Source organism: Aythya ferina (assembly GCF_964211825.1).
Source record: "Aythya ferina genome assembly, chromosome: 3".
Lineage (NCBI taxonomy): Eukaryota > Metazoa > Chordata > Aves > Anseriformes > Anatidae > Aythya > Aythya ferina.
Window position 1 is genome coordinate 15,750,316 of NC_140298.1, and position 12,147 is coordinate 15,762,462.

The following is a 12,147-nucleotide window of genomic DNA, read 5'->3' on the forward strand; positions in this document are numbered from 1 at the left end:
AAAAGACCAAGAGTAGTAATAATCCTGTTCAGGAACTACTTCAGTTAATACTTTACCGTAAAGAACAGAGTATTCATTAATAACTGCCGGATTGTTACTAGAATTGTTTTATTGTAACATGTAATTTGCTTGAACTGACTACATCTTTCTCAAAATGGTTTTAATTACAGAAATAAATGAAAAAGCGTAGTGAAGATGCTTATACAACAGTGCAGTAATTTTCTGTGTGCCAACTGGAAATTTATTCATAACAGATGGAATTCACCAGTCTGCAAAGAACTGGCATGAGGCCTTCACACTGCTTAAAACTTTTCTTAATCTGTCCAATAAAGTACAGTGTCTATGACATACATGCTATTTCTTATTCTCTTTTGCATTATTTATCAATTATTCTATTATAGCTGAAGAAAAAATCATTTAACTGAGGGTGTATTTTTCTATCAGGAGGAATTTTATACGTCAACATGATGACCCACTGTGGGTCAGAATAAAGATATGTCTCAAATATTTCTTTTTCTCTGTAGGGACTTTGATATTTATCCTTCTTCCTCCTGCTGCAGATGATTTTGGCCTTCTTTTTTTTTTTGTTATCATTCCACCTGTCTCTGTTCTTGTAGTTCTTGTAATGTTTATAAATCAGTAGATATGACATTCCAAATTCTGATTCAGGTGAAAGGCTGTAGCTAGCTAGAAGATAAAGACTTCAGAAACAACCTACCAGGAATAGAAAACCAATACTTTGTTCCTAGCTGATGAGCTGGTTGATTGCAAGTCTCGCCTCTTCCTTGAGACTCACTAACTTTAATGAACAGCAGTAAAATGTTGCCCAGAAACAGCTCAGAAAGTGGAGGTACGCTGATTAGGCATGACAAAGAAAGGAGGCGTTGTCAATATGGAGAAAATGAGGGTATCAAGCTGAATGACCCTGTCGACTGGGGTACTAGCAGAGAGATGAATTCATTAGTATTAAGTGCGAAATCACATACTTTAGAATAACAAGATATTCAGCTGCAAGTTAATTGCTCATCAGTTACAAATAGTTGAAAAGTAAAAGCATTCAACATGATGAATGACAACAGGATGAGCAAGCCAGAGTGTTGTGGCTGTTGAAAAGTACTTCTAGCCCTTATCAGGAGAGAGATGACTGGTAAAGAGCCTGTTCCTACAGGAGAAAAAGAATGGTGTTGCTACATCAGCCAGCCAGCCTGGTTTTATGTAGAAATGAAAGTACACCCATACTCTGTATTCACTGGAAGCGTGCATGTCTTCATCCTGGTGTACTTCACAAAAATGCAATGTTAAGGGAGTCACCACAGAGCCTAAGAGCTTCTGTGAGTTCACATCCTTACTCCTCTGATGTGAACTTGTTCACATTTTTGCCCTCTAAAAGAACATATCTTGCTTTCACATTTTCACACAGCAAAACATTGAAAATAAGTGAACCAGAGAAGGGAGAGAGGACCGTTTATGCCAAAGGATTGAAGTGACATGAGAGAAAACAGGGATAAACTGGCCACAGATAAACTTGCATTGGAAATAAAAAGAGAATAGCAAGAAAGTGGTGTTTCAATAGGAATAAGAGTCAAAAACAAACTGGTGTGATCAGTTGATATAAGGTCCTGTGCTGGTGATGGTAAAGAGCCCTGTTGTACCAAGCAGTATGCTTCAGCTCTGCCTTCCTGTAGGATCACTGCTGGTCTCAGGAGGTCTTTGGCCAATCTCTCCTGCTCAGAGGGAATGGTCTTACTGAGAGCTGGATCCAAACAAAAATGACCTGACATGGCATCTGGTGAAAAATAGCTATAGAAGATTTTAGAAAGAAAGAAATGTTAGTTCAGTAGCCAGGACCAAGAGATTTTCCAACCAAATTCTGGTTCCTAGCAGCACTCCATGACTTTGAAGGGCTGTTTAAAACTTTCCTTGTGGTTTTTGACACCAGAAATCTATCAGTCATGTGTTAGACCCCAAACTCCTTAGAGTTGATACGGTGCTTATATTTTGCAGCAAGTAAGCATTTAGAAATAGTGTCATAAATAAAATAAATTAAAACATCAGTTGAGGCCTCCAAGGTAAAATAAGTTGAACGTGAATGTTGTATCAATTATAAGTGTACTGACTTTTGACATGTGTATATATATATATATACACAACCGCTTGCATCTGTATTCAATCTTGCTCTTTTTTTTTATTTTTTATTTTTGCCAGAAGTGCTCTGATTCCATCCTGTCATGTCTTATTCATTTGATTTTTTTTTTATGCATTGGCTACAGGAATATTCTGTTAAATATTGAAAAGTTTCTGATTTAAACCTGACTGTGATTTGAGTAGTAAATATTTCTTATAGACATAACAGCTTAAATTTTACATTAGACTGGTTTTACATATTTTTATTGTTTTAATTTTGTTGCAAGACCAAGCAAGAATATACTTAGTTCATTAGCAATAAATGAGGAAATAGTGCAGCTATGCTGTCAAGGAAATGAAAGAGCATAGAAAATACATTCAAAACTATTTAATTAATGTTTCTACTCCACAATGTCCTACTTTTTATTCTGTACTCATATTTAAAACACAGAAAACATTTTTGATAGACAAAGAATTATCCTTTTCGCTTTCAATTAAATACATTTCTAGAATGCCAAAAAAAAAAATCCAATTACATTTAAAATAAAATCTGGTGGTACTGGTTTTGTAATCTGTGAATACATGAATATTATGGCAGGAAATATATTTCTGCTTCTTTATTGTTAGAATGTAGGTGTTAAAGCCACTTCCTTGTTAGCATAAAGACGAGTGCTCTAATGGAACCTGGAGAGGGCCTGAGGATGCTGCTGGTCCAGCACAGCTGTGCTGCAGCTCCTCTTCATATGGTTTCAGCAGAGAAACCTCAGCCTGGAGGGGGGGAAACATACTCCTTTCCTTTACTTTGTGCAAAGAAATCCTCCTGTGGCCACGGAGTCCTCACTGGTGAAGGAGGAGGCGTGCGTGTCAGTGTGCGTGACCTCCGGCGCTTAGCTGGGGCTACACAGACATCAATTTCACTGTAAATGAAAAGAAGAAAAGCCAGATTTACATTTCACTTGTTTTGATTCCACTACTTAAAAATAATCTCGGGTAGCTTTTTTATTTTCTTAAAAGCTGCTTTGTACTGAGTAGCCCTTGGTATTTGTCAAATTCTTTGTTTTCTCGGCGTATTCCCTGCTGGCCTTCTCAGAAGCTAGTTAAATTATGGGGATTATTCAGAGCTGCACTGGATAATAAAATGGTCTATTGATTAGTAGGGTTCTAATTACTTGTCTCTTAGCATGAAAGAGAAATAAGAAGATTTGATAGTAAACAATGAAGAAAACAAATAGGGTGTTTCCAACATGTAGGGGTATACATGCCCCAGTGTGGCCTTGTACCATGAGCATTGTAATATTGAATTTATCATCCTGAGCTTATTTGACTGCTTATGGAACTGTGACCTGCACAAGCAGACTGTTTGACAGATAAACAGCCAAAAATATATAACTCATTTTTTTCCTGCAATATCCTGCACATGGACTGGAAGAATAATATCATGATGAGCAATATGTTTTCGATTTTTCATGTCTTGTAGTAAAAAAAATTAAAAATAAATAAATAAATAAAGGCTAATTTGTTGTTTTAACTAGGTACATACCAACAGAAATCAAACTAAATAGTGTGTCACAGTTTTAGCTTGAAAAATGGTGAACATCAGTAGGTAATGGAGCCTTTGCACTTGCAGCACATTCCTCAATGCTGGTTCGATGTATCAAATTACCCCTGGTCTTCCCTAAGAACAATGCATAGCTTGTGTTCCCCCTTCAAACTAGATTCTTTAACAATAAAAGATGTGTGTAAAAATTTTAAGGAAGCAGACCTACAAGCATAAGGGTCTTGCCTGAGAAGAGAGTGGTGCTGGTATCCTCTCCTTGCTTATTGCTGAATGCCAAGGTGATGGCAGCAGTGCTTGCTAGAGGAAAGTGTGTTCCCACTTGTGTTTGCAGATGACTATACTTCCCAAACAGGTATGAAAATGGAGGCTGGACTTCAGGATTTTTTGAAAACTAAGGATTTAAATCCTGGCAGAATTGCTATTGATTTCAGTGAGACCAGAGTTTCTCCTTTGCCCTTTCATGCCTCTTCCATGGTCCAAAGAAGATTTTCCGTGTATTTCTGTGGGCTGTGTATACGTCTTTTTTTTTTTTTTTTTTTTTTTCTAGCCTTTATTTTTAAAATACTATGAACTTGAAGCAAAGCCAACCACTATTCTCCAAAAAAACCTTCTGTATAGTTCTTGCCCATGGCAAAACAGCTGAGCTGAAGCAGTAATTTAATTAGTGTATGAAAATCCTCTAATTCTCACAAAGTATTTGAATTTCTTTTTGTTGCATCTCTTGTTTTATTGTCTCAAGGGCTCAGTTTCCTGTTCTGTGTTTCTAGAGAATATGAGTTTCTCATTCAGAAATGAAGCATTTCCCATTGATTTTGGTTTTACCTGTGGGCTGATTTGACTATGATTTGACTACAGTATAGTTTGCATGGCTTTCTTTTTTTTTTTTTTTAACATTGTTTTCTTCCATGATAAAATCTTTTACTTGTAAGCCTGGCTGCTGGCAGAGAGGTTGATGAGCAGCTTGGTGCTTTGTAGATGGGCAGTCTTCTCAGCCCATCAGTCTCCTCCATCTCTTTTCACCAAGAGATTGATGTCAGAGCAAGATAGTTTCTGCTAAATGTGAATTCCTTCATTAGTTTTCTGCTCTTCCTCTAAGCCTGCAATAAGAGCCCTTCTGATAACCAACCAGCACACAACTGCACCCATTAATTAGTTTTTCGTTTGAAAATTTCTCTCTCAGTGTTCCAATCCCTGTCAGCTTATGGGAGGCTCAGCTACCTTCAGATGCTGCTGCTTGAATCTGTTATCCATGTCAATCCTCCTTTCCATAAAGACCCAGCTGCCCAACTCAGGGAAGCATTGCCAGGGTCATGGGATAACCACTCTGTCTTCTGGCATGGATGAACAGCCAATGTTACACTGTGTGAGCTTTTGTGTGCATCTGAGTAGTTATTCAACAGCTGCTTTATTTTTCTGCAGAGCATAGAAAAGAGATAGGGCCCTGGATCTGCTGTTTACCTGACAGAACAGTCAAAACAGGTTTCTTATTAAAGAGGCAGCAGCAGACACCCAGTCTCTGTGGGCTTCTCTACATTAGAGGATAATGGAAGCGTTTACTAACAGCCAAAGAAATTATTTATTAGGATATGAAACCTTTAATTTAGGAGGAAAGTTTCACATTCTATTTTTTTCTTTATACTCCCACTCTGTAAAATGTAGCAAGGCCAAAAATTAACGTATTTGTACATCTATTTCTAAGTTATGTGGGCGTCTCTGAAATGGTATGATTTTAAAGTAGAACAAATAATAAAGCAATCTTCTTTCAGCCGGGAAGGTTTTAGAAAACTGAAGATCTGAATCAGTCAAACCAAGTATATTGCATTCTCTGCTCTGTTAGTCTTAGATTTAAACAGTTTAATAAATGTGGAATTGCAACAAGAATTCCCCAGCTCCTACAAGTGGCTCTGATGGAACAGGGCAATGTCATACTTAGCGCAAATACACTGAAAGTAAGAGACTTTGCTTTCGTTACTGCCCTCCTAAAAGTTGCTGTCTGGTGTCATATGGTATTCATTTCATCACCCCGTATACATTGTGTTGTATGCACTTGCCCCTGCTATTTGTGCAGGAGGCTGACACAAGGAGGTGAAATCTTTACTGACTTGTACTCTGCTGAAGCTGATGGAAGTCCCAGAGTGTAACTAAGGAGGAAATCATTTTGAATCAATTTGTTTGTGCATTGCACTATCATATTAAAACATTTAAGTATCGAATCAAATGTTGACAAAGGTATGAAAAAGTATAAATATTTTCATTGTTTACAAGATTGCCTCATTGCAGTTGTTCCCAGTTGATTTATTTGTACACACATAGGTGAGCATTATATACCCTGAAGGAAAGAGCAAAAAGGCTTATTTTCCTTTTTTTTTTCTGTTTCTCATTTGGTGGGAAAAAAATACAAAACACAGTCATGGGGAAAGTCATATGTGTGCCTCTCTCCTTATTTCCCCCTTTGACTTGTGTTTTTCACCCCATTGCAACTTCTTGTCCATTTTCTGGGAAGCATACATTGTTCATGCAGATGCTGGAGGATAGTTCCTGCTCCCCTCCCCTTTGGATCCCATTGCTGTTTGCAGGAGGAGAGAATACATGTATGTGTGTATGTTCGCTTCTACTCATCCACCCTTCTGAGCCTCTGGAGGTAATTCAGGTTCTCTAACAAATGCAGGGCCTGAACTACATCCACTGAAATGGATAAAATGATGATGGGCAGAGAACACCACCTGTAAAATTGTTGGGTATTGGTTTAAAATGACACGTAGAAGAGATTAGGTACATCACTGTTCCGCGCTTCTGGTGTCTCCATAAAAAAGGAGCAGATAGACCCCCAAGAATCCCCCCTTGGGAAGAATGAAGACTTCGTTGTCTGTACAGAGGTGCAGAAGTCAAGTCAGATGATGTCTCTGCAAGTCTTTTGGACAATGGACAGCCAGGTGCTAGTTAAGGCAGCCTTAATACTTCCCAGATCGCTTGAGGGGTGATCTCAGCCCTGTCCTTGATGTCTGTGTGTCACACCTGGTATCTTTGTGTAGATATAGGCATCAAATGGGCATTTGTGAATAATTACACATTGTCATATTGGATTAGTTTTAATTAACAAAGTGTGGGCATGATACCTCCAAAATTTCAGAATGCTGCTCTGAGGTTTTCTCAAATGATCTTTTAATTTTATTTTATTTTTTTTCCAGTTGGGGATATCTTACACTCTTTCTTTGTATCTGCTTTTGTAGATAGGATCTGTCTAGGGGCACAATTACTTCTTCATTTTTCTACAGGTGTTCAGCTGTAAACATGCTTCCAATGATGTTTCATTTTGCCATTTCAAAAATGCTAGTTCTCAACTGTTTGCTTTTAATTGTCCTTGGGAAGGGTTCACTAAAAATAGCTGACTTCTTCCCCCTTTCTAACTCTGTATCTTTGCATAATATTTGTCCCCTCCATCCCAGAAAATGCAGTGAGGACTTAACAACTAAACCAGATAGGTGTGAACAATCAGGTAATGTTAATATTTGGAATGGTAAGAAGATTTATGGAGACAATTGAGAAAAAATCAACATGCCCTGTATAATTAGCATAATAGCTGCAAATCATCAAGTTTTCCCTGTGTATTATTATGGCTGTGTTGATTAACCAGGTGTATGAGGATTTAGAAAGAGCAGAAAGACAGGTAAGAAATAAAAAGTAGGAGGTAATAGGAAGCAGAGAACAAAAATATATGTATGCCCAGCAAAAGACATTTAATTTGCTTCTTGGCAGCATAGGCTTTGGGACTCAAGTTTGATGGCAGCTGTTAGTTCCAAACAGGTAGGTTTGATCTAAATTATAGTTTCTTGAGTGGGTAATTTTTTTCCCCAAAGACTTTTTTTTTTCCTGCTTCAATTTGCTTAAAGACAAAGGATCTTGACCTTTCAAGTGGGGGAAGGAAGTTCTCTTAAAGATTTCCATCACTGTCAAGCTTGTTTTCCCAAGATCTGTGGGAACAGAGGTATCCCCAGGCTGGCCTGATAGGTGCAGTTTGGCTGACAGCATGATGGGGAAGTTCAGACCTCTGGGAACAAGATTACAGACTTCCTGCCAGAAGGGGGTAATTTTGTCACAGGTGCAGAGTACACTAAGTGTTACATAGATGACAGAAAGTGTTGACACTGACATTTATTTCTCAGAGCTGGGTAGTTTAGCAGAGTGTAGTCTTGCAGAAGTCTCCAGAGGGAAAGCAAAGAAGGTGTCACATTGACAACATCCCAAATTCTGTCCCATTTCTCCTGTGACTAAGACTGCTTCCTTAATCCCTGTTTTCTCTGGATGGGAATGAATTTGTGTATGTGTAATTGTGAAATCCCCCTTCCCCCCCCGGTAGACTGCAAATCCACATGTCTCAAAGTTGTCAAATGTGTTTCCTGCCAAGTATTAAGGGACTTCATAGGTAACCGAGTAGTGGAGGCCCACCTGAGCATGAAAGAGATACAACTCTCAAGCTGAAATGCCAGTGTAATTCCTAAGGACACTCAAGTTTATATGTAAAACTCACCTGACTTTCACATTCATTAAGAGCATTAGAAGTGTTGAGTAATATATTTCAGCCTGTGAAGTGGCTATCTAAGATTGTACCAATGTGTGCACATATATGGACTTATTGATAAACTCATGCAAACTATCGCATGCTTTTTGTTTTTCATCATACGGGGTTTAAGTATGTTATATGTTGGTACAGAAAATAATTATATCTAAAAAGCCTCACTCTCGTCTGTAGCTGCTTCATTTGTGCCCACCCTTAGGTTGAGGTGTAAAAACTTAGGGCCTCTACCTTTAGCTGAGTTGGAGGTCCACTTATTTTGTTTGTTTGCCTTTTTTTTTTTTTTTTGATAAAATTTTATCTTACAATCTTGCAGAAAAAAGGGAGCTTTTTTGTTCTTGGGTAGATCTCTATCCTAGATAAATTACAGAAGTTTTAACTCTTTGTTCTTTTTACTAGCAAGGATTTTAATGATGATGCGTCTGTACAGTTCTTGTCTAATTAATATATCGGATTGAAATCAAATCTCAAATTTGACTTCTGTTCTTGGCTATGTGTTTGGATTTTATGTCTTTTTTGTAGGTTTTTCAAGCGTAATGATATTACTTCATTTTAATAACTATATAGGTTTGTCTTTGTGATATTTACAACAATCTCCTTTGGTAGGAAATATGTGCTATACTACACATTTGCTATCCCTCTGCATCATCAAGCAGGTTTTCAAGTGGTATTTTGTACGTATTTGGCAAAATATGTACATTCAGCAAAACTCTCAGGTACAACTTGAGAGTGTATACTCAAATTCAGGTTCATTGCATCCATGCATTTAGTTTTAGTATTTTATATATGTATATATATATATATATATATATATTTGGCCTTGATTCAACAAAGCACTCAGGACTTTGCTTCAATGTAAACTCACAAATACTTACATGTATAGGCAAGCACATTTTCAACTGCTTTGCTCTGCTGAACCCATAATTCTTACAGTGTCTTCGAACTCTTTGGGAGAAGTCTATCATAACCATATTGTCTATTGTATCTCTATATCACACCACATTGTATCACACTTGATGTAGGTACAGCTACATTTTCATAAAAAGAAAAACCCCAAGACTGTTTAGATGGAGTGATGTTCTTCATTTCCATGGATCACTGAAAATGTAAAGGTCAGGTCCCATAAGCAAGAGAAACAGGATAAATTCCACAATGATCTTTGTTTGTTTGTTGTTTTGTTTTGTTTTTTTGCTGGTGACCAGAACCAATTCACACTGGGCACCCAGCATCTGTATGCTGTACCTTTCTGATGAAATATGGCTCACAGCAAGCTGCTTTGTGCACCACTTTTCTTAGCACTTAAAGCAAAGCCTCCCAAACAGCATCCCATCCTTACAAACATCTGCTCAGCATTTGAGAGGAGTCGGGATCTGCCAACCCTCCTTCAGACCACTGTAGCTATTGCTATGTTTGTCCCCTCAAATAACATCACATAGGACATACAGTAGTTAATGACTGTTAATAGTGTTATTGTAGAATCATACCACCAGAAAACACTGCCTCAGGAAAAATATTAAGGATAATTTAGTCTTGTCTTTCAGGAAGGCATGTGTCAGGGTTAAAGAAAGTTTTACTTAGTAAATCTGAAAGTATCCCATAATTTGGACTACTTAAAATGGCATTTATTATTCTCATTTAGGTTTGATTTCCTCCCTCCCTCCCTTCCTCCCTTCCTTCCTTTCTATGTATGCAGACAGCAGCCATGTCCAGCAAGTGGACTTGCTGCTATCTAGTTGGGTTGTTGTGGTTATTCATCAGTTCATAGAGAAAAAAAAAAAAAATTGCAGACACATATTGCATGTTCTTGTGATTTAATGACTGAATATTAAAAATCTACACACTGTTGTGTAAGCCTACCAAATAAGGTGAGCCACTGCCCATGGCTGAGGGTCAAACCTGTCTCTCTGTGTTTTGAGGAGGAAGAACTTTCTTATACGGAGACCTTATTAATCTATTTCATTTTATTTTTATTTTTTTTTCCCCCATGAAGAAGTATATTGAGGTTATAAAGACATAGCACTAGTTTTGTTTCACTGCCATGCGACTTGGCTTTTAGCAGTAATTTGCATGTGGACATGTATTTTATCAACTGCCGTTGCAATTTCAGAATGCCTTTAGAATTTAAGATAAACTAGATTAAACGTACAGTTAAAGAACATAGACCCAACCCTGTGAGATTCAGGCTGATGCAGTTGCTGCCAAAGGCTTGTTACTAGTAAAGGGACAATCAACTGTAAACAGAAGATAGCACTGAGCTGGATAACATCAGAATCAAAGGGAAGGGAACACTCAGTAAGCAATGAAATGTGCAACACATGATGCTTGTCAAACAGATGTGTGTCAGGACAGCCTTATCATCACCGAGTTTCTGTGAAGGGAACTGCAAAGCTCACGTCACCCAACTTTTTTGTAGATCGCTTGTCATCTTCCTTAGTGGAGACATCTGTTACTCTGTGTTATTGTAGGGTATATAGGAAAAGTCCTGCAGGAGAGTCATGTGTTAACTTTAAACTTGTAGCTGCCAGGATTCACTCTAACTATTAAGAAGGAAATGAGAAGGGGAAAGCCTTCACTAGGGCAGATCACAGGAAAGTTGTATTATTTTACAAGGTATCTGTTGAATAGATAATGTAGTTTGAGGTTTTTGGGTTTGGTTTGGTTTGTTGACTGGCTTGACCAAAGTGTTTTCACACGTGGCTTTCTTTGTCAAGGCTGCTACCAGCATTTCTCTCCCCACACAGAGCTATGCAATCAATCCCGTTTCCCACTGTGATCACTGATAATGGATATACGTTACAGAATAGGTTTCCATAAGGTGATCCAGATGCTCATATCTGCAGAATTACTGTAGCTCCCGTAGCCAGCCCAGCTGCTTGTTTATGTGTCGGGTCGGAGATTCAATAGGGTGGGGAGAGATTTCAAAATGAAGGCAGGCTTTTCCATTTTGCAGGTTTGGGTGGATTATTATTATTATTGCTGTTGCTGTTGTAATTTTGCGGTGCTATTTTGTGAGCTCAGCCTTATTATACACTCTTCAACACCTAAAGCTCTATCAAAAGCCGCGGAAACGGTTCCACCCAATAACACCGCGGGAGACGAGGGGCCGGGGGCGGCGGGCAGCGCTCCCCTTCCCTCTCCCCCCTCTCTTCATCCCTCCCGGTCCCAGCGCGGGGCTGCGCGGAGGCTCCGCATCGCGGCGGGTCCCCGCTGCGCGCCGCCGGGCGCGGCCACTGCCTTGGCGCCGCCCGAGTGCGGGGCACTGATAGGGCGGGCTGATGCGCAGGCGATCCATCATCCCCGGCTCCCGCGGAGGCAGGGAGCGCGCCTGTCACCAGTATTGATTTCAGAGGATGGACTAAATTTCCTAGGATTTTCCATTAAGAATTAAGAGAGAGAGAGAAAAAAAAAAAAAAAAAAAAAAAAAAAAAAAAGCTGAAAAAAAAAAAGCTATAAGCACGCAGGGGTAGCCAGGCAGACATGGATATGAGATGGCACTGTGAAAACTCTCAGGTAGCTTCTTCTCTCACAGCCGATGCAGAGCACAGGCGAAGCACTGCAGCATGCAGGGTTTAAGATACCATTAGTCTGAGAGCGAGGAAAAAAAAAAAAAAAGGCTTTTGCACCGATTACTGAAAATGACTTTTTTTTTTTTTAATTAGAATATGTTATGTCTCCTTGGAGATTGCATGTCATTAATATTAAGATCAAATTTCTGCACGATATCTGTTTTAAATATAGAAAAGCTTTTAAATTGTGCTTTTTTTTTTTTTTTTTTTCTGCTCCAAGAAAATAATGCTTTGGTACCCTGAGCATGGATGCTTCTGTTTTTCTCTTCTGTTTTTTTAAACAATAGGGATGCTTTTTTAGCATGTTTGCTGCAAACGAGTATAAA

General features: G+C 38.6%; 1 protein-coding gene across 35 annotated transcripts in view; it reads left to right on the forward strand.

Annotated features, from left to right (window-relative positions):
- NRXN1 (neurexin 1) overlaps window positions 1–12,147 on the forward strand; it is a 723,656-nt gene that overhangs the window by 663,987 nt on the left and 47,522 nt on the right. Inside the window, exon 1 of one of the 35 annotated variants that reach the window (XM_084513045.1) lies at window positions 11,654–11,765. The exons of 33 other annotated variants lie outside the window; for them this stretch is intronic. In XM_084513045.1, coding sequence (XP_084369171.1) covers window positions 11,733–11,765 — 33 coding nt within the window. In that variant the 5' untranslated portion in view covers window positions 11,654–11,732. Of the gene's footprint in view, window positions 1–11,653; window positions 11,766–12,147 lie in introns of those variants that run through there. One more of the 35 variants, XM_084513044.1, reaches the window with a different exon arrangement.